At 43.4% G+C, this 25145-nt stretch overlaps 2 protein-coding genes across 2 annotated transcripts in view; both read right to left on the reverse strand.

The window, feature by feature from the left end:
• Window positions 1-15161: 15161 nt before the first annotated feature.
• Window positions 15162-16069, reverse strand: LOC129411237 (soluble scavenger receptor cysteine-rich domain-containing protein SSC5D-like). Its single transcript, XM_055161454.1, has 2 exons — window positions 15963-16069; window positions 15162-15849 (listed from the first exon to the last, which is right to left on the reverse strand). The coding sequence occupies exons 1-2, from the start codon at window positions 16067-16069 to the stop codon at window positions 15162-15164; spliced, it is 795 nt and encodes a 264-aa protein (XP_055017429.1).
• A 376-nt stretch (window positions 16070-16445) lies between these two features.
• arid3c (AT rich interactive domain 3C (BRIGHT-like)) overlaps window positions 16446-25145 on the reverse strand; it is a 48110-nt gene continuing 39410 nt past the window's right edge. The window contains exons 5-8 of the mRNA XM_055161455.1: window positions 24710-24954; window positions 24406-24633; window positions 21710-21799; window positions 16446-16633 (exon numbers count right to left, since the gene is read on the reverse strand). Coding sequence (XP_055017430.1) covers window positions 16446-16633; window positions 21710-21799; window positions 24406-24633; window positions 24710-24954 — 751 coding nt within the window. The remainder of the gene's footprint in view (window positions 16634-21709; window positions 21800-24405; window positions 24634-24709; window positions 24955-25145) is intronic.

A 25145-nucleotide genomic window follows, 5' to 3' on the forward strand; every position in this document is an offset into this window, starting at 1 on the left:
CTCTCTTCCCCTTTGGTGACTTGCATTAAAGGAGTACTGTGTAACTTTCCTGATGGAGTGTCCCCTCATGATCACCTCCATGGAGAAGTCATTGCATTACAGTTAAATATACTGCATTTATGAAATGACGAATGTTTAATTGCTCAAAAGTAGACTGGGCCCTCCACGAGTCTGACCTGTGACTTAGCCTGGTGCTGCCGCTGACTCGTCTCCATGTAGATGTGGGAGAATCCAGACAAAAAATATAAAATCACCATGGAAACAAAACAGGAGGCGGACCTCCAACAACAAAACAAAAGTAATTCATTTATATGGGGGTATTAAAGGCTAACTGTAAGTAGGGTTTGAATATTGTCTGGAAGAGATCATTAGATTATTCAAGCGCGCACAGATGACATTTAAAACATCTTCAGGCATGTTTTTGATGAGGAAACATTGTAACATGGTAGAAAAGATGAGTAAAACAAAAAGTAAATTTTATAAAATATCTCTCTTTTATTGTTTCCTCACATTCCCTCCTGTCCATAAGTGTGTGTTGTGTGTAGCCTGTACAGTGATGATGAGGTCATGTGACTTAAACGCTTCTCTTATATTGGCTTCAGGACCTTCACATTCTGAGCATAACTGTCATAACAACATGTTTGTCACATACAGGCACAATGTTCTCACTCTACATGTGACTTTACTCTGTCCCTCAACCATCAAAGTGATTCAGTGAAGAAAAACGACACCCACACACCCACACACGTGACACGCGACACACGACATACGACATGCGACACGCGACACAAGACATATGACACATGACCATAGTGGAGCAGATTAGGTCTCCAAACCACAAGAATCGTTCAGTTAGTGGTACAAGCACCAAATTTCTCATATATTTAGCTAACATCATGCTCTTTTAGAAAAACCCATTAGTCACCTGAAATATTCAACATGGAGGCCATTTTCAAGATGGCCGACCAAACAACTGATTTCACATAAGTATGAGCTAAAAGACAATAAGTCATCAAAATTAATGGAATTAATCACAAATTTGCAAATATATACATATACAGTAATGCAATGTCAGATATTCAACAAATTTTACACCAAATATATATTTAATTTTGCACAAAATTCGTAAAATTTTCTCGCAATTTGAAACCAAAAGTATCCCAATAAACATTTAGGAAGTAGAAATAAAAACACAAGGAAAATGAAAATAAAATGCAACATATAGGTTCATTTCAGAAATAGAGCCATTAAAATAGAAGCATTCATAGTGCTGTTTGTGCTTAAGAACTATTGAAAAATGTTTGCCATCATTAAGATTTTTGGCACATTCATTCAGCCTCATTTAACTGTATTGTTGATGTTTGTCTTAGTTCAGAAGCTGGTTCTGTGTTATCACATAAAAAAACATTGCTGGAGTTTCTGCACAGTTCTTCTAATTTTTGAATGTCCTTCGTCTGAGTCGACTGTATCACAAGCTGCTCTTTTGTTTGCCCGTTCAAGTTTACTGTTACTGAACAATCATCTGCAGCTTTGGTGATTAAATGTTTTATTAGTGTTTCTTCAAATCCACGACCATCATTCAGTCTGGTACATCCTGTCAATTCAGGTCCGGCTATCGAACTTTAATACTACAACTAATATTGGTATAACTAATACTAAAACTACTAGCTGGTGTATTTACAGGGCTAATTCGAGAGCATTTGTGACACTACATCATGCTACATTAACTACATTAAATATTAGAATGTTACTAACACTACAGAGCCGACACTGAACCCCATGTTGAGTTTCACAGTATGCCCTGGTTGTGTTAAGACCCCACCCATTTCTACAATAAACACATATATATTCTAACAAAAACATATTTTTAGCACATTGGTACTTCATATATTTAATATTTCTTCAGGCAGGTTTCAATAAGATTTGTCCATGAGATTACTTTCTACTGTGTGTTTTTATTTAATGCCATTTATTTGTAGATATTATAAATATAATGAAAGGTGATAAATAACCATCAAAAATGATTTGATGAAAAATTTCACTAAAAATAGATATAATTAATTAAATAACAAACCTATGCTTCGACATTTATACATATATAGTTATATATAGTTATTATACATATATACTATGGCGGCCATCTTGAAAAATCTATCTCCACTCCAAATTTGATGCTTGTACCACAAACTGCACGATTATTTCAACTACCAGCTCCACTACACCACACCACCAGCAGGGGGATTTTTATTTTATTTTTTATTTTTTTACTTTCTACCATGCTATAATTACTTATCTTATATGACTTATCTGAGTCATTCGCGTGTCCAAGATGCTGGAGTTCGGAAATTTGGTCGCACGAGTAAATCTGCTCTATTCTCTGTGTTCACTCCAGAAGGATCAAGTGCATCTGTGCGGTGTCCTCTGCATCTGCTGTTTTCATTTGGAAAAATGGTGGACTTGGACTACATCAAGCGGGTTGACCAGACTGGGACTGAGACCAGTTTAGTCCTGGTTTAGACTTGGTACGGTCCTGGTTCAGTCTGTATGTGGTGCAAAAGTCCGGCATCGCATATCAGGACTGAGCCAGGACCAGATCAGGGCTAGGACCAGGACTGAGACCGGGACCAGAATAAAGGAGAGGGGGACAGAGACTGGTGTAGGTCCTATGTTATTAGGTTCTTTTTTTCAGACCTAGAGTGTTATTTCATACCTGACAGTTTCGACTGCTCACTAGCGTCTTCCTCAGAGTGGTCACATGATGTTGCTGTGACGTGTCCAGTCAGCTGATTTAAACAGGTTTTGGCGCTGTCTTCCTACCGGTGGAGGCAGGACGACAGCGCCACCTGCAGTCCGACTTCCTCAGGACAGCATCCCAGGTGTGTGAGAGTAAAAAAGCCCCCTCGTCCCGGTTTACAGTCCTGTGGGCACGTTTCCTTATTTGGATTGCTTCTTTAATCCAGCGGCGATGTTTGTTTTCCTCTGTCCCAATGATGTTTGCTCCATCCCAATCCATAACGTGGTCTCTCTTTTGCAATGGTCAGAAATGGCCGATTTGAGTTGTTCCTGTTCTGCTTTGTGTTTCGTTGCTCGTGTGCACGCCTTCGCTGTTTCCTTCTCGCATTCTGTTCTATGTTCCTTTTTTCGTGTACTGAACGCCCTCCCTGTTTCCCCGATGTGTGTTTTATTGCAGGACATGCAGGGAATTTCGTATATTACATTACATTTATGCTCCGGTTCTATTTTGTCTTTTGGGTGAACGAGTATTTGTCTGAGTTTTCTGTATGGTTTTACTGGTGTGTTGATATTGTGTTTTTTCATCGCCCTCTGTACTTTTTCTGTTATGCCCCTGATGTATGGTAATGTTACAATGCCTGTGCTCATTTTTACTGTTTTGTTTTTGTTTCTTTGGTTCTGTTTTTCTTTCTCCTTAACCTGTTGTTTCCCTTTGTTTATTGCCCATTTTGGGTATTGGCATTGCCTTAGCAGATTGTGAATGTGTCTGTCTTCTTCCTGTTTGTCTTGTTCATCTGTTATGATGTTGGTTCTGTCATATAATGTTCTTACAACGGATAGTTTGTGGGCTGTGGGATGTTCTGATGTCCATAAGAGATACTGGTCCGTGTGGGTTGGTTTTCTGTGTATTTTGATTTTTATGCTGCCATCTTCCCTGTGTGTGATGTTCATGTCCAGGAAATTTATTGTATTGTTTGTTTCTTCTTCGTGTGTGAATTGGATGTTTCCAGTGCTGTCTATTGTGTTTAGGTGGTCTGTTAGCTCTTGTGTATGTCCGTTTTCAGTTTTTTCCAGTATGTCGTCTACATATCTTTTCCACATAGTGAGTCTGCATGTCGTTGGTGCTGTCCTTATGGCCTTCTCCTCTAGGTCTTCCATGAAGAACCCACTCATGATGGCTGATAAGGGGTCCCCCATGGCGAAGCCCTCTTTCTACCTGTATATTTTTCCTTTGAATTTGAAGTATGTGGATGTGGAAACGAAATGAAGAAGCCGGGTTATGTCTTCAACTGTCAGGTTGGTTCGTTTGTGTAGTGTTTTGTCTGTCCGTAGGTGGTTCTCAACTATGTGTAATGTGACGTTTATGGGAGTTTTTGTGAACAGGGATACTACATCGTGGGATATTAATATTTCATTGGTTTGTATTTTGATGGTTTTTAGTTCCTGGGCCAATTGTTTTGAGTTCTTGCAATGTTGCTGGGTATGGCCTAATAATGATTTTATGAGTTCTACTAGTGCTTTTGATAGATTATATGTTACTGAACCGATGCTGTCTACTATGGGTCTAAGTGGAGTGTCCTTTTTGTGTATTTTGGGTGTGCCATATATTCGTGGTGTGATGTTGGCGGTTGGTATTAGGTAATTGTAAGTTTCCTTATCTATTTTTTCTTCCTCCAACAAGGGTTTTAGGAGTGTTTTAAGTGCCTTTTTCTTTTCCTCAGTTGGGTCTTTCCTAATCCGTTCGTATGTATTTGTGTCCTTTAGCAAATTTTCCATCTGTTGATCATATTTGTCTGTGTCCATGACTACTGTGGCTCTTCCTTTATCCGTGGGTATTATTGTGATTGTTTTGTCCTTAGCTAGCGCGCGTATTGCTTTCCTTTCATCTTTATTTACGTTTCCTGGTGGCACTCTTGCTGTTTTAAGAATCCCTGCTATTTCGTTTCTTAGTTCTGCTTTTTCTCCCTGCTCTTTTATTGATTGGCATGCTAGTTCGGTGGCGAGTATGAATTCTTCGTATGGAATTTTTTCTGGCGTTACTGCGTAGTTTAATCCGCGGGATAATACGTTTAGTTCTGTCTGTGAAAGTGGGCGCTTTGATAAATTTTTTACCCATTTATTTGTTATTGAACCGTCTATCTTTGCATTGTTTTTATTCTTACGCGCGATTAGCGACTCTAATTTTTCTACGTGTCTAATTTTTGTTTCTAAGAATATCCTTTCGTGTGTCCTTAATAGTTGTTGTGTTGTTAGCTTTTGCGTGTCTTTGTCTAACTGGAACTTGCTAGCAAAGTTAGCCATGCTCGTTTTTAGTTTATTGTCTATGTCGTTTACCTTATTCGTGGTGCATCTTATTCTTTCTTTCAGCAGTGCGCGGCCTGCTCCTTTTACAATTTTCTCCGCATTCTGGGTTGGGATGGGATTCTTGAGGTCCAGGCTGGGTGGTGTAATTCCCTCGTCCCGGCAACGCAGGTTGAATCGGAGATGGTTACGGAAACGTGCCCTTTTTCATTCCAGTTGTTCTAATTTCCGGAACTCCTTGACACATTGTTGTCCATGACTTGAGCGTAATAGTCCAATGAGATTCATTTTTGGGAATTTGTCAATGCCAGTTTCGCAAATTCGCGCTGCTCATTTTGCCTATTCTTGCTGCTTAAAATGCTCAAAACGCATGAATCGTACTGCCCAATTCGCATCATTCACACTGCAGAACTATATTCACATTTACATTCAACATGTAAATCGTTCGCCTTGTTCACGGCAGACGAGTGCAGTCTGAACAGCCCTTTACCTTTAGCTGTAAGATGCAAAACTCCTCTCACAAGCCTCTGTCATCCAAGCTCCCACACGATATTCTCTATTAATATACAAAAACATGATACAAACTAGAGAAATACCAGGAGCTCAAGGAGGAGCTGGAGAAGGCCTGGAAGGTGAAGGCATCAGTGGTGCCTGTGGTGATTGGAGCACTTGGGGCCGTAACCCCCAAACTGGAAGAGACTACAGCAGATACCAGGAAAAACAACAGAACATCTCAGTCCAGGAAAGTGCACAACTGGGAACAACAAAGAAACTGCACAGAACTCTCAGGCTCCCAGGCGTCTGGTAGAGGAGCCGAGTTGGATGAGGGTGAAAGACCAACCACCGTGGAAAGTGAGAAACACATATTTTTTAAATATATTCTCCATAAATATACAAAAACATGATACAAACCTGTACACGGCAACTTCACTAACCCTGACTAACCTGAGTGACTAAACACAGGGAGCAAATGAACGGGAGGGGGGCTTAAAAACTGAAAGTGAAACTGCTTCATCTGTGTTTTGATATGTGACCCTTGGCCTTGCGTTAAAGTCTGTGAACACCATATAAAAAGTCTGAAAGAACTCTGCTGATATCCATGTGTAATCTGCACTGACTCACTGCCCTGTGTCAGCGGCAACAAATGAGCCAAAAGCCCCAGACCCCACTGCTGCCACCAGAGACTCCACTCTCCAGTCCGAGGGTTCAACCAGAGCAACATCATTTTGTCCAAACTTCATTTTGACTGAATTAGATTGACTGGGACACTATAGACAGTGTTTAGTGCAAACTCCTGGCTGTTTTTCGTGCAAAGGCGCCGGGCGGTGCTCTTGTCTGCTCCTGTTCGCTCCTGCACCTGTCACTCAGATTGATGCTTGCTTTTCTTTATAGTGTTGCTATCGAGTGCGCACGGCTCGTCACTGGTGCATAAAATGAACAGGCCCATGGATCGCCCCCCTCCTCCCTCCCTCTCATTTGTTTGTGTTTATTCCGCTGTATAAAGAAACATTCAGCCAGCCTATTACCGACGATCCTTGTGCGCCTGTCGATGCCCACTAATCTCGCCTCTGCTAATTACATACATCAGGAATCTCAGACTTAATTAAGCAATCTTTAGCCCATTTAGCTGCTTAAGGCGCGCTCCAGCGGACAGCCGGGCCTAAATTGCCTGGCTCTGCTGAATACAACTTGATTCTGTCCGATATGTGTCCAGAAAGTGCTGCTCATCAGGGGCTCATCAGGGCGAGGACCGGTGACGGACAGACCCGGCCGCAGACGTGTGCCTCAGGATTAATTGTGGTACAGAAACGATTATAGACTAATTAACTTTTGTCAGAGTCATTTGTTTTAATACAAGCTACAAGAGCGCTGTGCGAAGGTCTAGAGTTGTCAAAAGGGTTGAAAATCTGATACTAATAAATACTAAAACTAGATACTCATTTAAGCAGGTATCGATACTAAAAAAGTCCCGTTCAGAGGACAGAAATGAGCCTTTCCTGAAAGCTTTAGAATGATGTTGAGATGTAGCATAAGTATAAGAACACATCAAAACTAGAATAGTGCAAATACACCATAAAGCTGTGGTAGGGTGACCAGAGGTGAAGGGTTGGTATAAATAAAATAGAAAAAAGAGTGTGCAACATCGTCCATTCTCGACTCTCCTGTGGATCCATGTATAATGTGAGGGCTTCCGTGGGTGCATTTGTCAGTCAGCGCATACGGGATGGTGTTTTTAAATTGTAGCTTTTAATGATTTATCTCACATTTGCCTTTTCTTGAATAGTTAGATTGATTAGTTTTGCATGTGTTTGGTTATTTATGTAGCAGTTGTGATTGTGGTGGGAGGGATCTCCACTAATGGATATTTATTTAAAACACAGGCAAGTCTGGCTAAAACATAGGACAAAGGCAGTAATAGTGGACACAATATAATCTTTATTTAGTTAACAATGAGAAAGGTTGTTTTACACATTGAAAAGCACAAATTTAACACACCAAATTGGAACTAAAATACGGAAGCCGAGAGGGGTCACAACAAACGCAAATGCCGCAGCAAATACAAATGTGACAACACAACAAAAAGCCACAACAAACCAAAAAAAGCCACAACGGAAATGACCGTGGGACTCTGTTTTAATGCAAACGCCACAACAAATACAAACACCACAACACAAACGCAAATGCTGCAACACATTAAAAAGCGACACCACATTACAAAGCCACAACACATTAAAAAGCCACACACATTAAAAAGCCACAACAGAAGTGACCGCGGGACCCTATTTTCCGACAGACCGATCAAGCAGCAAGTGAAGAAGAAGAACTACAACATGAAAAGTAAAGGAACGGAGAAGTTGGAAACATAAGTAAAAGTAATTTATTGTTTTATCATTATTCATTTCACGATTAATCAATACGCCAAGTCTATGGCTGTATGTGCATTTGGAGTGGCAAGATTGGGCCCTTGTTTTAATTTGATAAGATTTTGGATTATAAAATTCTCCTGGGCCTGCCCCCCAAAAACTAAAACTAAAACTAAAACTAAAACTGCACATGCTTTAATATAATTAGGCAAAGCAAAACAAGTTTATTTGTACAGCACAATTCGTACACAAAGTAATTCAAAGTGCTTTACAGAATAAGAAATACATTAAAATCATAATAAAACTAATCAAAATATAAATAATCATTATGAAATTAAAAAGAGAGAAGAGTGTGGAATGAAAACTTTTCAGTTATACACAGCTAAACAGAACTGCTCTGAGTCTGGATTTAAATGTCGAGGAAAAGTAGAGTCTGTCTCACATGTTCGGGAAGAATGTTCCAGGTTTGAGCTGAATTAATGTGAACCCTGACTCCCCTTGTTTAGTCATGACTCTGGGCACCAGTAGGAGGCCGGTCCCTGAGCTCCTCAGAGTGCGAGATGGTTCATATGACACTAACATGTCACAGATGGACTTTGGTGCTCGTCCATGGAGAGACTTGTACAAGCAGAGCTGCTTTAAAGTCTATTCTCTGAGCCACAGGAGCCAGTGCAGAGACCTGAGCACAGGACGCATGTGCTCATACTTCCTGTTTCGAGTCAGGACCTGAGCTGCAGCGTTCTGGATGTTCTGCAGCGTCTCACATCTCGTTTGGAGAGACCAGTGAGCAGAACATTACAGTATCTAACCTACTGGAGACAAACAAGTCTGCTTTAGACAGTAAACCTTTGATTTTTGCTCTGTTTTTTAGATGGTAAAAGGCTGCAGATGTTATTGATTTGATGTGGCTGTTAAAGTTCAAGTCTGAGTCCATTATTATCCTGAGATTTCTTGCCTGATTTGAAGGTTTTAGAGAGAGAGACTGGAGGTGATGCTGACACTGTCCCTTTGTTTCTGTGGACCAAACACTATGACTTCAGTCTTGTCATAGTTCAGCTGAAGAAAGTTGTTTTGCATCCACACACTGATCTGTTGGATGCAGTGGCAGAGTGAGTCCACTGGTCCATAGTCTCCTGCTGCAGTGAGACGTAGATCTGAGTGTCGTCTGCATAACTGTGGTAGGACACATTATTGCTGCTTATTAACTGGCCTAAGCTGTTAGTAAACAGACTTTTTCAAGGACTTTGCCAAAAAATGGCAGATTTGAGATAGTACTGCGGCAGCAAAACTACTTTTCTTTAGGAGAGGCTTAATGAGCGCAGTTTCCAGAGCTCTTGGGAATGTTCCAGATAGAAGTGACATGTTAACTATGTGAGCGAGTGGTGAAAGTAAACTATTGAGGATGGACTTTAGAAATCTAGTGGGTTACAAATATTCTTACTATTAGAGATAATATAATTTGTTCAGAGTCGCAGTAGGAGTATGTGACTAGTCATCTAAAGTCTCTGGGGGTATGTGACTACAAAAATTTTGGGAGCCACTGCTCCAAGAGGAGTATTTTAAAGGTGTCCTTCAGTGATGGGTATTTCACACAGGCTGAATGTGTGTCTTCATTTGCTTCTTGTGCATGTGCCAGGAACATTATAGTGAGTCTGGGGTATATGGTCTGGGGCATTTTGACTGGAAACATTTTCAATAAATGCACTGACCCCTAATACAAAAGATATTTGGTTGCCTGGAAGAATCCAGACTCATCGCTGTACCAGCGGCTGGATATGGAGCTGTATAACAAATACAGCGAAATATCCTTCTGGATTTCCAGGCAAGATATTTGGTGGTATTAGGTCCAAACACCCAGTTATATTACAGTAAATAAACTTTATAAATATTTTGCTCTAGTTTTGCTTTAGCTCTAACTTGCATTGTAGTTTGTTATGACTGCTGATTAAAAATGAGGGAAAACACGTTCAAACACATGTCTGTTTCATACCTCGTGCAGTTGAACACCTCTCCTAGTCTGCACCTAATGTAAATCAGAGTGTTACATGCACTGAGTACCGTATTTTTCTGTTAGTCGCACTTTTTTTCATGGTTTGGGTGGTGCTGCAACTTATACTCTGGTGGAAAAGGAAAGTTTGGAGTGAGAGAGAAACTTGTGACACCAGGAGGATGCACCATGAAACTTTTTTGAAGTCACTGGATGGATGGACAAAGTCTGGACACTGAAACCATCCTGTCGGGATTCAGAAAGGCCTGAATAATTCTAACTGGAACTGATGCTGAGTCTGACGACAGCGACACAGAAGCTCTGTTTACCTCCAGAGGTCGAAGCTGAGTTGTTCAGAAGTGACACTGAGGATGAAGAATTGAATGGATTTATTGATTTGGAGTGAGATGGAGAGTTTGTTAAACTTGTTCTGTTCTGTTGTTTATGTTATAGTTTATCTGAAGAACTGTTCATATGTGACATTAACAGTCTGTTGTTCTCTCTTCTATTGTTATTACTACAACTTGACTTTCAACAGGAAATGTCTGTTCCTGGTCTCTGATTTTATAAAATTAGATTTTGTCCAAAAAGTGCAACTTATATCCAGTACGACTTACATATAAATATGGTAAAAAAAAAAATGGTATGAGTATTGGCTTCTCCAGGATCTTATTGGGATCTTTGAGATTCGAACCATGACACCACACTTGTAGGCTTGCACAGATTTTGATAAACTGGTTTGAATCAGATTAGTCCAGTTATCCAGTTTTCCTGCCGTGCATGCAGATGTAGTGACTCTGATTATCAGCCTCCTTCAGGGTCAGTTTGTTCAGTGGTGTGAACAGTCCAACCTGAAGCTCCACACATCAAACAACCAAAGACATGGACTTCAGGAGGAACACAGAGGCACCAGAGGCAACATCGTCCTGGGACAGAGTGTGGTGCTGGTGCAAAGCTGTACATACCTGGCCACTGTGATTGACAGCTCTCTCAGCTTTGAAGGAAATTCTGAAGCTGTGTGCAGAAAAGACCACACAACTTTTGTTGTAAGTTTGACTTGAGCGCTGAGAGACAGGAACAAAGTGAGTCACATCATTAAATGATCCTGAGGCCCCATACACCAGACAGGTGCACACCAGACAGGTGCACACCAGACAGGTGCACACCAGACAGGTGCACACCAGACAGGTGCACACCAGACAGGTGCACACCAGACAGGTGCACACCAGACAAGTGCACACCAGACAGGTGCACACCAGAGAGGTAAACCCTGTATACCAGGCAGGTGTAGTCTAGGCCCTGTAGACAGGTGCAGGCAGGTGCAGTGTGTAGCCTCCAATAAAAGTGTCATGTGACAGTGTAGTGAGGTGTTTTGTAGGCTGCCTTAGTTGGTCTTGTCAGACAGGAGGGACAGTAGACTGACACTAGACCTACTGTCTGACAAAGCCGTGCACACAGCCTGTAGACAGGTCAATAAACCATCACAGGCTCTTCTTCAGGAAGATTCCGGAAAGTGGCTGAAACATGTAAAACATGTAAACAAACATTATTTCAAAGCCCAAAAGAGGCTTAGAAAAAAATGCAATGTGTTTATAAGCAATTTTCACAACTCAGAGACTAGTGTGGAGTCAAACATCCATGTGTTTTGCCAACATTGTAATGCTAACAACTAGCATGCTAAATGTACACTTCCTGATTATTTTACTATAAAATAGACTATTCTGTCTACATCTACAAAGTGTTTGCTAAAGTGTGCCAATAGCATGCTAGTGCCATGACATACACATACAGTGTAAGCGGCACTCTGGCCTCTGAAAGTTGTGAAGAGCATTTATTCAACACTTTGGGGTAAATCATTAGGATGCTCCGAATGAAGAACTGAACTACTGCAAACCATTTCAAATGAGTTAGTTATTCACGTTTTGAAGAATCAGGTACAGCTGGACAACAGTGTTTGTCAGGGAGACTGTGCTCTTCAAGAGGCTATCACAGTGTAGTCGGTTGTGTGAGGGTCGGTTGTGTGAGGGTCGGTTGTGTGAGGGTCAGTTGTGAGGGTCGGTTGTGTGAGGGTCGGTTGTGTGAGGGTCAGTTGTGAGGGTCGGTTGTGAGGGTCGGTTGTGTGAGGGGTCGGTTGTGTGAGGGTCGGTTGTGTGAGGGTCGGTTGTGTGAGGTTGGTTGTGTGAGGGTCAGTTGTGAGGGTCAGTTGTGTGAGGGTCGGTTGTAAGGGTCAGTTGTGTGAGGGTCGGTTGTGAGGGTCGGTTGTGTGAGGGTCAGTTGTGTGAGGGTCGGTTGTGAGGGTCGGTTGTGAGGGTCAGTTGTGTGAGAGTCGGTTGTGAGGGTCGGTTGTGTGAGGGTCAGTTGTGAGGGTCAGTTGTGTGAGGGTCGGTTGTGTGAGGGTCGGTTGTGAGGGTCGGTTTGTGAGGGTCAGTTGTGTGAGGGTCGGTTGTGAGGGTCGGTTGTGAGGGTCGGTTGTGTGAGGGTCAGTTGTGTGAGAGTCGGTTGTGAGGTCGTGTGAGGGTCGGTTGTGAGGGTCGGTTGTGTGAGGGTCGGTTGTGAGGGTCGGTTGTGTGAGGGTCGGTTGTGAGGGTCGGTTGTGTGAGGGTCGGTTGTGAGGGTCGGTTGTGAGGGTCGGTTTGTGAGGGTCGGTTGTGAGAGTCGGTGAGGGTCGGTTGTGTGAGGGTCGGTTGTGAGGGTCAGTTGTGTGAGGGTCAGTTGTGTGAGGGTCGGTTGTGAGGGTCAGTTGTGTGAGAGTCGGTTGTGAGGGTCAGTTGTGTGAGGGTCGGTTTGTGTGAGGGTCGGTTGTGTGAGAGTCGGTTGTGAGGGTCGGTTGTGTGAGGGTCAGTTGTGAGGGTCAGTTGTGTGAGGGTCGGTTGTAAGGGTCAGTTGTGTGAGGGTCGGTTGTGAGGGTCGGTTGTGAGGGTCGGTTGTGTGAGGGTCAGTTGTGTGAGGGTCGGTTGTGAGGGTCGGTTGTGAGGGTCGGTTGTGTGAGGGTCAGTTGTGTGAGAGTCGGTTGTGAGGGTCGGTTGTGTGGGGGTCGGTGTGAGGGTCGGTTGTGAGGGTCGGTTGTGAGGGTCGGTTGTGAGGGTCGGTGTGAGGGTGTGTGTGAGGGTCGGTTGTGAGGGTCGGTTGTGAGAGTCGGTTGTGAGGGTCGGTTGTGTGAGGGTCGGTTGTGTGAGGGTCGGTTTGTGAGGGTCGGTTGTGAGGGTCGGTTGTGTGAGGGTCAGTTGTGAGGGTCGGTTGTGTGAGGGTCGGTTGTGAGGGTCGGTTGTGTGAGGGTCGGTTGTGTTTGTGCAGTATAAACACACTGTTTTGGAGCAGGGGCTTTTTCAGTTCTGATAAGACCCTGGTCACAGTGTTTTAATGGTTTGTGTGTGTTAAATATTGTACATGTGTGTGTTAACTGCTGAAGATCAGATGACATCACAACATTCTATAGACCAGTAATATTTAATGGGGGCAGCTAAAATTTCTATTGTTAAATCCAGATTTCTGTTGTAACACAGTGAGTTCTTGGGTTTAGTCACTGTTAGAAATGACAAAGTTCAACATTTGTCAATTTAGCGTTTGGATATTTCACCACTACAATGTGATTGATAGGAAAAACTGGCTCTTGCCCACATTTGGGAATCTGACATCATCACATTCTAGAATCTGAAAACCACAAACTGGAAAATCCTAATCTGCTCTGACTGTCAGTGCACCAGCAGAGAGACAGAAGGCCTCTGTCAATGACACAGTGCATCAGTCATGACTGAGTTTTCAGATCCAGATTTTTATCATTGGTGACAGCAGACACAGTTTGGTCTTGATCAACTTTATTACATGAATAAATACATAAATATGAGACAGCGTGAAGCACTGGTGAGATCAGAACATTGGCACAGATCAGATGAGGTAGATGTTGGACAGCAGTCTCTTTGGTACAGTCAAATACATCCAGTGATATGTCCAAACACAAGAGTCACCGAACAAGGATCCAACTCAGGTCCAAACTCATGAGGTATTGTGTGTTCACTATGTACAAGTCCCACCAGCCAGGAGGTTCTTTGGGCTCCAGCTAAAACAAGAACTACACCAACATTTCAAATGTAATCACAACAGCACAAAACGGTGACCGCATCAGAAGTAAGGCTGCACTCACACACACTCACGCCATTGTCTCCTCTGTTCGCACATATTTAAAACACTCTGTGGAGACAGATGTAGTTTAAATACACCGGGATGGGGCATAGAATGGACACATGTCTCTAATCATTAGTTCTGTTGTCCTTGGGAGAATAGGCCATGCTCAGTGGCGTGTAGGACTGAGTAGTTAGTAGTTTTCTGACTCCATACTACTATTTACCCACTAATCTGTTGTCATTCTTCCCGCTGTAGGTCTACAAGTGACAAAAGTTCATATGCTGATAATATGAAATGATTTGAACATTTGTGTTTCTTGCAGCTCATTCAAATATGATTTATTCATTTTATAGTTTATTTTTAGTTTCACACTTTTAGTTTATTCTTTAAAAATACTTGAAGTATACTCAAGTATTGTTAAAAAATTTAGTAGTTTTTTGGATTGTGACTTTGTACTTTATACATTACACACCGAGTACAGTTTTTGGCCCTGCTTGTTTATTCTAATGTAAAGGAGATTTTTCCAAGGCTCTGGTGTGGGGGTGTGTCTACTGCATGTCAAAAGAAGACCAAATCCAAAATCCTTAAAGGTGCACTATGTATTTTTTCATTGAGGATCCACCACCTGCTTGTCTCCATGGAGATGTTATTGCTTAGCCTGGAATGTTTGGCGTTAAAGGCAGCGCACCTGATTTTTACGATCTCAAAAACAAGGGGGGAAATGCAATGTGTTTATAAGCTCTTTTCACAACTCTTAGAGACTAGTATGGAGTCATAGGTCCATGTGTTTTACCCTCATTGTAATGCTATCAATTAGCATGCTAACCGTGCACTTCCTGACTATATTGGACTATAAAAAGGACTTATTCTGTCTACATCTACAAAGTGTTTTATTCTTTGCTAAAGTGTGCCAATAGCATGCTAGTGCCATGACATACACATAGAGTGTAAGCAGCACTCTGGCCTCTGAAAGTTGTGAAGAGCATTTATTCAACACTTTGGGGTAAATCATTAGGATGCTCCGAATGAAGAACTGAACTACTGCAAACCATTTCAAATGAGCGAGTTATTCACATTTTGAACAATCAGGTACAGCTGGACAACAGTGGAGTCTGGAGATGTTTTTCAGAGATGCTGTGCTTTTCAAGAGGCCATTACACTGCGGGCAGGTTGTGTGAGGGCCAGGTGTGAGGGGGCCGGGTGTATGAGGGCTGGTTGTGTGAGGCCCGGTTGTGTGAGGGCTGGTTGTGAGGGGTCCGGTTGTGTGAGGGCCTGGTGTGTGGGGGCCTGGTGTGTGGGGTCCGGTTGTGTGAGGGCCTGGTGTGTGACGGCCTGGTGTGAGGGGGATGGTTGTGTGAGGGCCTGGTGTGTGAGGGCCTGGTGTGAGGGGGACGGTTGTGTGAGGGCCGGGTGTGACAGCCCGGTTGTGTGAGGGCCTGTTGTGTGAGGCCCGGGTGTGTGAGGGCCGGGTGTGAGGGGTCCGGTGTGTGGAGGCCAGTTGTGTGAGGGCCTGGTGTGAGGGGTCCCGTTGTGTGAGAGCCGGGTGTGAGGAGCCTGGTTGTATGAGGACTGGGTGTGACGGTTGAATGTGTGAGGGCCGGTTGTGTGAGGGCCTGGTGTGAGGGGTCCGGTTGTGTGAGAGCCGGGTGTGAGGGGTCCGGTTGTGTGAGAGCCGGGTGTGAGAGGGCTGGGTGTGATAGGGCCGGGTGTGTGAGGGTCCTAGTTGTGTAAGGGCCTGGTATGAGGGGGCCGGGTGTGAGAGGGCTGGTTGTGTGAGGACTGGTCGTATGAGGGGCCTGGTTGTATGAGGACCGGGTGTGAGGGGGCTCGTTGTGTGAGGACCTGTTGTGTGAGCTGCCCCGTTATGTGAGGACCGGGTGTGAGGGGGCCAGTTTTATGAAGACCAGGTGTGAGGGGGCTCGGTTGTGTGAGGGCCGGTTGTGCTTTTGCAGTACAAACACACGTCCAGATGCTCCTCAAAGTCAAAGTCTTCAGTGGGCCCCGGTGTGACAGGCAGGGGCCCGGGAGGTCTCAGGAGGAGTGGTCTCTGAGGGCGGAGCATCACTGCAAAAGTTTGAGCCAAAAAAAAAAAAAAAAAAGATGGATAATGTTTTGTGCTTTGATGTCCATGTTTGTCAAATGAATGAATTCAGGATGAAATCAGCGTTACAGTTGTGGATTCAAACACTTTGATCAACTCTGATGCTGTAAAGTGCTACAAAAATAACACACGGCTGATTGGTTCATTGTCAGATTCAACAGCACAATGAAGTCGCAGAACAACAGCAACCAAACAAGAGTGACAACTGTGCTTCTGCCACCAAACGGAGGGGCCACCAGGAGGACGGGTCTCAGGGGGAGGGGTCTATGTGGGCGGGTCACCGGGAGGATGGGTCTCGGGGGCAGGGGCCTATGTGGGCGGGTGACCAGGAGGAGTCTCAGGGGGAGGGGCCTCTGTGTCCGTGCAGTGAGGAGGAGGAGGAGGAGGAAGCGGAGGAGGGCGGCTGATGGCTGAAGTGGACAGGCAGGACGGGGCTGCTCTTTCCCTGAGTGTGGGGGCCGCTGTGCTTGGGCCCCTGACGATGGGTCCCTGTGCCCAGAGCAGACTGCCGAGCGAACAAAATGCCTGAGAGAAGAACAAGACATTATTTTAGAGAAACAAGAAACAGTGTCAGACAAAGCAGAACCACAGCCTGTATATTTCAAGGAGAAAATTCAGTTTGTCGACTGGACAGAAGTTAGTTTGGTTGAAGACGTTTCGCAGCTCATCCAAGCTGCTTCTTCAGTTCTGGTCAGACGCTGGTGGACACTTCCTTACATCTGTCTGCAGGAGGAGCTAACTACACTGAAACTACTCTGAAACTGACACACACACTTGTTTACAGTTTCTGTTTTTTAGTTGGGCCTATTGACCTGTACAGGGTGTGGGGTCTAATTAGCAGAACAATTCATGTCCATAATGGAGCTTCCACACCTCTGGACATTTGTCAAGAAAGAAAATCCTTCTCTAAACAGAAATGGAGACTCAGACACCATCTATCTCCTATTTACAACTCCATCCTCAAACCTAATTCAAAACAAACAAGAGAACAACAGGTGTAGTCAGGTCAGGTCCAGAGGTGTGAAAGCTCCATTATGGACATGAATTGTTCTCCTAATTAGACCCCACACCAGGTACAGGTCAATATGCCGAACTAACAAACAGAAACCGTAAACAAGTGTGTGTTAGTTTCAGTGTAGTTAGCTCCTCCCTGCAGACAGTTATAAGGAAGTGTCCACCAGCGTCTGACCAGAACTGAAGAAGCAGCTTGGATGAGCTGCGAAACATCCTCAACCAAACTAACTTTTGTCCAGTTGACAGACTGAATTTTCTCCTTGACATGGATTCTACCTGGACGACTGAGGGATTCCTCACACATCTCCACAGCCTGTATAATATTACTGGACATAGACCCACATAAACCCACACTGCTGCTTGTTTGTGGTTTTAACAAGCAGCTCAAAGCTCACATGCACAGACACACATGCACAGGTCACGTCCGAGATGTGCACTCCCTGGTTTCAAATGTCTAAATGCACTTTAGCTGTAATTCTGAATTCTGGCCTGACCTGGTCATGACTCTACACAAAGATATGAAATGTAACATAAAACTAAACAGGCATAGGCACATCAAGAATCTCAGACTTCCGGTCATTGTGCAATTCATACTGGGAAGGATTTTCCGAAAAAGTGAGCATCAAACCTCCATGTTTGTTTTCCCAGTGGGATGTGTCTATTGTCAAACTCGATCTTTTCAAGTCTTTTGAACCATATCGCTTTTGTTCCTGGTTCTGATATTGTCATATTTTAGTTTTAGGATTTGGACATCGTTAATTGTGTGGTTGTTGGATCTTAACAGCGGAAAACGGCTCGAGAAATTTGTTTGCGAACTCTGTAAGTGCAAAAGGGAATCAGATGTGTGTGACTCAAACCTCTGTTCAGACTGTTTCCCTTCCCAGTGGAATTGAAAAATAGTGAAAGGTGAAGGTGATGGGCAGGATTGATCCATGGAAAGGACGAAAAAGGAACCTTTTGACTCCTTTGACTCCCTAAGAAATCATCCCGAGTTTGCAGCGAACATTTTGTATGTGGAGCCATCAAAGCACAATCACGTTTGTTATTCGAGAGGTGCAGAAGACAAACAGACTGAGCTGCACTTTCTTGTGCTTGTGGTTTTACAGAAACATTAAGTCTTGGTCTCTTTGCAGTGGAAGGTGTTTCTTGGTGAACAGCTGGTGCCTTTCGCTTTGGTGTTGACTTTTAAAATTCGTAACCGAGGTTGAGTGAGGGATCGGGGTTTTGCTTTGATGGCCCCACATACAAAATGTTCTCTGCAAACTCGGGATGATTTAGGCAGTCAAAGGTTTTCTTTTTGGTCCTTCCTGTGGATCAATCCTGCCCATCGCCTTCACCTTTCACTGTTTTTCAATTTCACTCGGAAGGGCAACAGTTTGAATGGAGGTTTGCAGTCACACACATCTGATTCCCTTTTGCACTTACGGAGTTCGCAAACAAATTTCTCGAGCCATTTTCCGCTGTTAGGATCCAACAACCACACAATTAACGATGTCCAAATCCCAAAACTAAAATATGACAATATCAAAACCAGAAACAAAAGTCATATGGTTCAAAAGACTTGAAAAAATCGACTTTGACAATAAACGCATCCCACTGGGAAAACCCTTCGCAGTATGCACTGCACGACGACCGGAAGTCCAAGATTCTTGATGTGTCTATTAGACTTGTTAAAGTTTGCATGTAGCCTGTGTTCTTACTGTTTTACAAAAGGAACTACAATCACAACTGAGCAACATCCAAGTTTGTCTCATTCTCAGTATGTGGAGAGGCCTCATTATTTTGTTTATTTAATGAGACAGGGACAGTGCACAGTCTACATGAACCTTAACAGGACAGATGTTTGGACCAGGTTGTAGCACCAGAGCTCATTTCCACCTGTCGTCCATGGACAGGCTCATTGATTGATTGTATTAACTGACCGTAGCAATCAACTGTTCTACATAGTTTTGGGTTGTGTGAAAGATCAGAACCTCCAGAATTCCCTCCCTGAGCTGCAGAGGCTGCACTAGCACTGACTCATGACTGGGGCAGGAGCTGGGGTTTAGTGACCAGAGAGAGACATTTTAGTTTTAAACCAGCTGGTGTTTAGCATTGGAACTGGCATCACTTGTGCCCAGTATTTTTTTTAATGAAGAATAAATTGTTATTGTTAGTAAAAGTTATATTATGGCAATATGGTTTTCCCACAGTTCGATACGTATCTCAATACACAGGTCACGATATCGTTTTGAAAAAAAAAGCTCATGTCATTTTTCTGCTAAAGAGTATAATATAATAACATGATGTTAAAGAAACAATAAATACATTACATACAATACATTACAACACAACTACTGTCATGTTGTACTTTATATGTGAAGAGTTTTAGTTCATTTGGTTCAGTGAGTCACAGCTCAGAATTTTTATTCAGTGAAAATAAGAACCGAGTTTCTCAGGCTATTTTATATTTTATAATATAACCTACTCTTAATAGAGACTGTGGGGGAGCTACACTATCTTCTTTGATGATGATTTGAGGATTTCTTTTCCTCCTGACTCCTCTCCCTTGGTCCACACGCCCTCATGCCTGTGCCCTCACTGCCCCGCCCCCTCCAGCAGAGACAGTACGTAGCTCCTCCCACACTGCCCCCTACAGTCTGTGACACACTGCGCTCTCCCATCCTCTCTCTGGACACTAAAATTATGTTATATTATAGTCTGGAAAAAGATTGTGTATGTCGGGTTGCGAGTTCGAACACAAGCTCATCTGACTAAAGCCGATGTAAACCCAAAAGCAATTCTAAATCAAGCAATTCTATCAATGTAAAATAAAAAGTGAGTGAAAGATCAAACCCTCCTCTGGTAGAATATTTCAGCTGGAAGTCTCTATGGAGCGGTTTTCTTGTTGCATCTGAGAAGGACGCTGCAATAATTGTTTTCCTTTCAGACCAAACTAAATGACAACACAGCGAGGGACACGTGCAGATCGACACGTGTATCGAATTATGAGACCAGTATCGAACATTTCATATTATCAGTGTTGGGGAGTAACAGATTACATGTAGTGGAGTTACATAATCAGAGTACAAATTATGAGTAACTGTATTCAGTTACAGTTACTGTTTCAGTGAGTGGTAATTGGATTACAATTACTTTGTTGAAATAAATGGATTACACGGCAGTATTTTCCTCTTTTCACATTTTGGGCTAAACCAGGACTAAACCAGGACTAAACCAGGACTAAACCAGGAATAAAACCAGGACTAAACCAGAACTAAACCAGAACTAAAACCAGGACTAAACCAGGACTAAAACCAGGACTAAAACCAGGACTAAAACCAGGACTAAACCAGGACTAAACCAGGACTAAACCAGGTCTAAACCAGGACTAAACCAGGACTAAAACCAGGACTAAAACCAGGACTAAACCAGGACTAAAACCAGGACTAAACCAGGTCTAAACCAGGACTAAACCAGGACTAAAACCAGGACTAAAACCAGGACTAAAACCAGGACTAAACCAGGATTAAACCAGGACTAAAACCAGGACTAAAACCAGGACTAAACCAGGATTAAAACCAGAACTAAAACCAGGACTAAAACCAGGACTAAACCAGGACTAAAACCAGAACTAAAACCAGGACTAAAACCAGGACTAAAACCAGACTAAACCAGGACTAAAACCAGGACTAAACCAGGACTAAAACCAGGACTAAAACCAGGACTAAACCAGGACTAAACCAGGACTAAAACCAGGACTAAAACCAGGACTAAACCAGGACTAAAACCAGGACTAAACCAGGACTAAAACCAGGACTAAACCAGGACTAAACCAGGACTAAACCAGGACTAAAACCAGGACTAAACCAGGACTAAACCAGGATTAAACCAGGACTAAAACCAGGACTAAAACCAGGACTAAACCAGGGCCAATTTGAAGAGAACAAACAAGAATTTTCAGGATGTGGTTGTTACATTCATGTAGTTTTAAAAAACATGACAATATCAAGTAATCCAAAGTATTCAGATTACATTACTCACTTTAAGTAAATTAATGGATTACGTTACAAACTACATTTTGGGGTATGTAATCTGTAATCTGTAGGGGAATACATTTTAAAAGTCACCTTCCCAACACTGCAGATTATATCAAATATTGTTGCATTCCTAATGTGAACATGTGTACCTCATATCTGGGGACAAATATAGGACATGAAGTTAAACCGTTACATACAGTTCTTTAGTATATGTCATAAAGCAGGGTTTCATTAGGTGATTATTCTATAGAAATGAGTTTGATTTTGTTTTCCTCTGTGAATATATGACAAGACCTGACAGCTCTGCCAGCACTCTCTATATCTCCTATCTGCAGCTGATTACCTCCCGTTCTCCGGTCAGTCCCGCTCATCCCGGACCCTTCGCTATATAAGACAATAAGCCCCATCGACCCTCTGCGCTCCCTACCAGCCCATTGGCCCGCCACTTCATTACCATGGATTTTATAGAGAACACATCAAATTGTGTAGAGGACTGAGCACCGCCAGCTGCTATGACTTATCGAGTTTCCTGCGCGCAATTACATCAGCGACCAGGCCCACTATTTACCTGTGTAGACAACTCCATTTATTTCTATTGACATGTTGATGCTGCTAATGCCGTCGGTAGACAGGTTCAATGCGGCCTCTTGTCTATCATCTGTCAAGAGAGGAGCCCAGAATGAGAGGCAGCAAAACTCGATCGGAGCATTTAGAAAAGAGGGAACAGAGGAGGAGGGAGAGTGGGGAGGTATCGGAGATGATCAGCTGAGTGACAGGATAAGGACGCATGGATTAAAGAGCGCGTCTGTCACTGCTCAAACCTGCAGAAAGACAGAGAGAGAAAGAAAGAGGAGAGAGAGAGAGAGAGAGAGAGAGAGGGGGGGGGGGCTGTCAATCAAAAACAAGTAAATCTTTCCCCGTGCACCGATTAGGGCCATTATCACAGAGCAGTGGTCAAGACAGAGTGGACAGAGGTGTGAGTGGACAAAGTATCAATACAGTAATCGAAATGAGTATTCGAGTACTGTATCACTCTTACATCATTTAAAGGTTCTGGACCTGATTTTTTTATATTTGAGGAAAAAAAAAAGTCTTGCCCCAGACCTGATACACTATAGTCCTGCCAGTGAGATGAGATTCTCTCTTGAGAATCCATCTTGCTGAAGTGTTCACTTGTGATAGGACAGAGACTGACCAATCACAGAGCAGCACTGGGGTTTGGGCAGAAGACAGCAGCGAACCAACCAAGCAAACAGACTGACAAATGTACTTTAGCCTGTTTCAGCAGAAATACAATCTGTTTTGTAAATGTAAGAGCATTGTGCATTTGAGAACAAGTAAGATGCAGGTGCTTCTCTCAACTGGATTTAACTAAAACTTGTTTTTTTCGACTTGTTCCACTGTTGTGGCGCTTTGACCAACCAGCATGAAGTTTGAACACTGATCATTTTCAGAGTGGATATGTGTCACGCCTCTGAAGTGAGTTCTACACAGATCAGTCTGGCGAGAGCCAAGTTAGACATACATATTGTATAAGAAGCACTTAAGGTCAAAATAATCAGCAGAACAATCAGTTAGCATGCAATTTATCGTCACTGCAAAACTCTGGTCTCTTAAAATTGTGAAAAGCACTTCTAAACTCATGGCAGTTAGTATTAATGATGATGCTCAGAAATCATGAGGAAAGTGAGAAAGAACATTGCACCAGTGCAAACATTGTCAAAGACCATAAAAAGTAGGTAGAGCACCTTTAACTGAATATAGTCCAGGTGTGTTCTTTGTCAACATGATTACATCTGTTTTTTTAATGAATGAATTATGTATTTATGCAGGTCAGCCTCTTGTCATACTGTTGAGTGTTTTCACATTGTTTTCTTCATTATTTAAAACCTTAAGAAGGAACACACTTATATTCTAGTATTATACACTTATATTCTAGTATTATACACTTATATTCTAGTATTATACACTTATATTCTAGTATTATACACTTATATTCTAGTATTCTAGCCTCAGTGGTGTAGGCCCAGTGTTGTTCTTCCTGGTGTTTTGTGGAGGTTTACAGTAGGCCTCAGATCTAATTGTATCTCTTGGGTTTTGGGCCTGTCTCCTCTTAAAGCTCAGATGGATTAGCACAGTTATAATGGTTATGCTGTATACAGTTTAATAATAGTGATGAGTGTCCCCCACCTCCCCCCTCCTCTCTGATAAGGAGGTGAGGGGGGGTAATGGAGAAGAAGTGATCCACGCCGCACTCTGTCATTTAGTGCTTTGAGACCGATGAGGAGGAGGCATAATAGCTTGAGGAGCCGTCCTGTCCGTAACACACACACACGCACACAGACACAGACACACACATGCACACAGACACACACACGCACACAGACACACAGACACACACACGCACACAGACACACACACGCACACAGACACACGACACACACAGACACACACACACACACGCACACAGACACAGACACACACACACACACAGCACACACAGACACACACACGCACACAGACACACACACGCACACAGACACACACACGCACACACACAGACACACGCACACACACACACACACACACACAGGCATTAGAGGATCAGCTCTGTCATCACCATAACCATCATATTTATAATCATCACTTCAACTCAGTGTGACACGGGGGGGGGTCTATTGGATAAATTAGCTCTGAATTTAGCTGTCAAATGTGAGCACTTTTACACTTTTATACTTAAATGAGCAAAAAGCTCCATGAGAAACAAGTCCACCTGAGAATAAGATTAGAAGCAGAGGAGCAGAGTTTAGAGGAGCAGAGTTTAGAGGAGCAGAGTTTAGAGGAGCAGAGTTTAGAGGAGCAGAGTTTAGAGGAGCAGAGACAGGGACCTGTGAGATGTGCCTCTGTGGTCTGCAGACACACCAGAGGTGGAATAAAATAAAGTTACTTTAAAATCTAGTGATCGAAATAATGACTCTGATAAGAGTAAAGTATTTAAAGTCCTTGAGTACAGAGTCACAGTTTGGAAATGAATGTATCAATGTAAGATTTTGTTTAATCGTCAGTGAACAACTTACACAAACTGGGAAGTGTTTGTGTGACAAATATCTGCCCACACACAGGGTGTACTTCTGTCTGTAGTTACACATACATACAGTACATACACAACAAACCTCTGTTGTACCTGTGGAGTTTGCACACACACACACACACACACACACACACACACACACACTTACACACACACACACACTCAGAGTGTACCTCTGTTGCTGAGCGAGATGCTGAGGGGCAGTTGCGTTGCCATGGCCAGCAGGTTGCGCTGTAGCGCCTGCTGCATCAGTCGCTGCTCCTCCATCATCATCTTCTTCTCTGGAGGCTCTGTGCGCTCCAGCTTTTCTCTGAGTGTCTCCAATGCGGCAGCCTGTACTGCCCCCATGTGGTGTGAGTGGGCCCCAGGGCCTGGCAGGCAGCCCGTCAGGAGCGGCTCCTCTGTTCACACGTACATGTACACACTCTCATTTATGTCTACACTTTGATAAATGCTCATGCACGCGCTGTGTCTCACCCTTTTTAATGCTGGCCAGCTGGCTGAGGTGTCCGCTGGGGTGCGTGCCCAGAGGCAGGTGCGGCAGGTGCACTTTGGGCGGGGGCAGGAGCGTGGGCGTGCCCACAGGGGAGTAGTTAAAGAGCTGGGCACCATAACTCTGGCGTCGGCCTTCGCGGCGGTTACTGTCGATGGCGGCCTGCAGCTCCGAGGGTGAGCTCAGAGCACGCTTCTCACACTCGTACGGGTACAAGTACTTCATGTACCTGAGCAGCAGGGGGCAGCAGCACAACCAGCGTTAAGGTCCAAGTCTACAAAGGCATGTGACTGATCTTACACAGATCTTACTCCTTCCTCTGTTCACATCTGAGCCTGGAGCATTTAGGAACCTGAGATTTACCTGAGCATTTCACTTCCCCTGTGCACCTGTAGGTTTACATTTCATGGAAGAACAAGG

This window comes from Boleophthalmus pectinirostris, unplaced genomic scaffold (assembly GCF_026225935.1).
Source record: "Boleophthalmus pectinirostris isolate CB_2022bp ecotype Guang Dong unplaced genomic scaffold, ASM2622593v1 HiC_scaffold_4, whole genome shotgun sequence".
Taxonomy (NCBI): domain Eukaryota; kingdom Metazoa; phylum Chordata; class Actinopteri; order Gobiiformes; family Gobiidae; genus Boleophthalmus; species Boleophthalmus pectinirostris.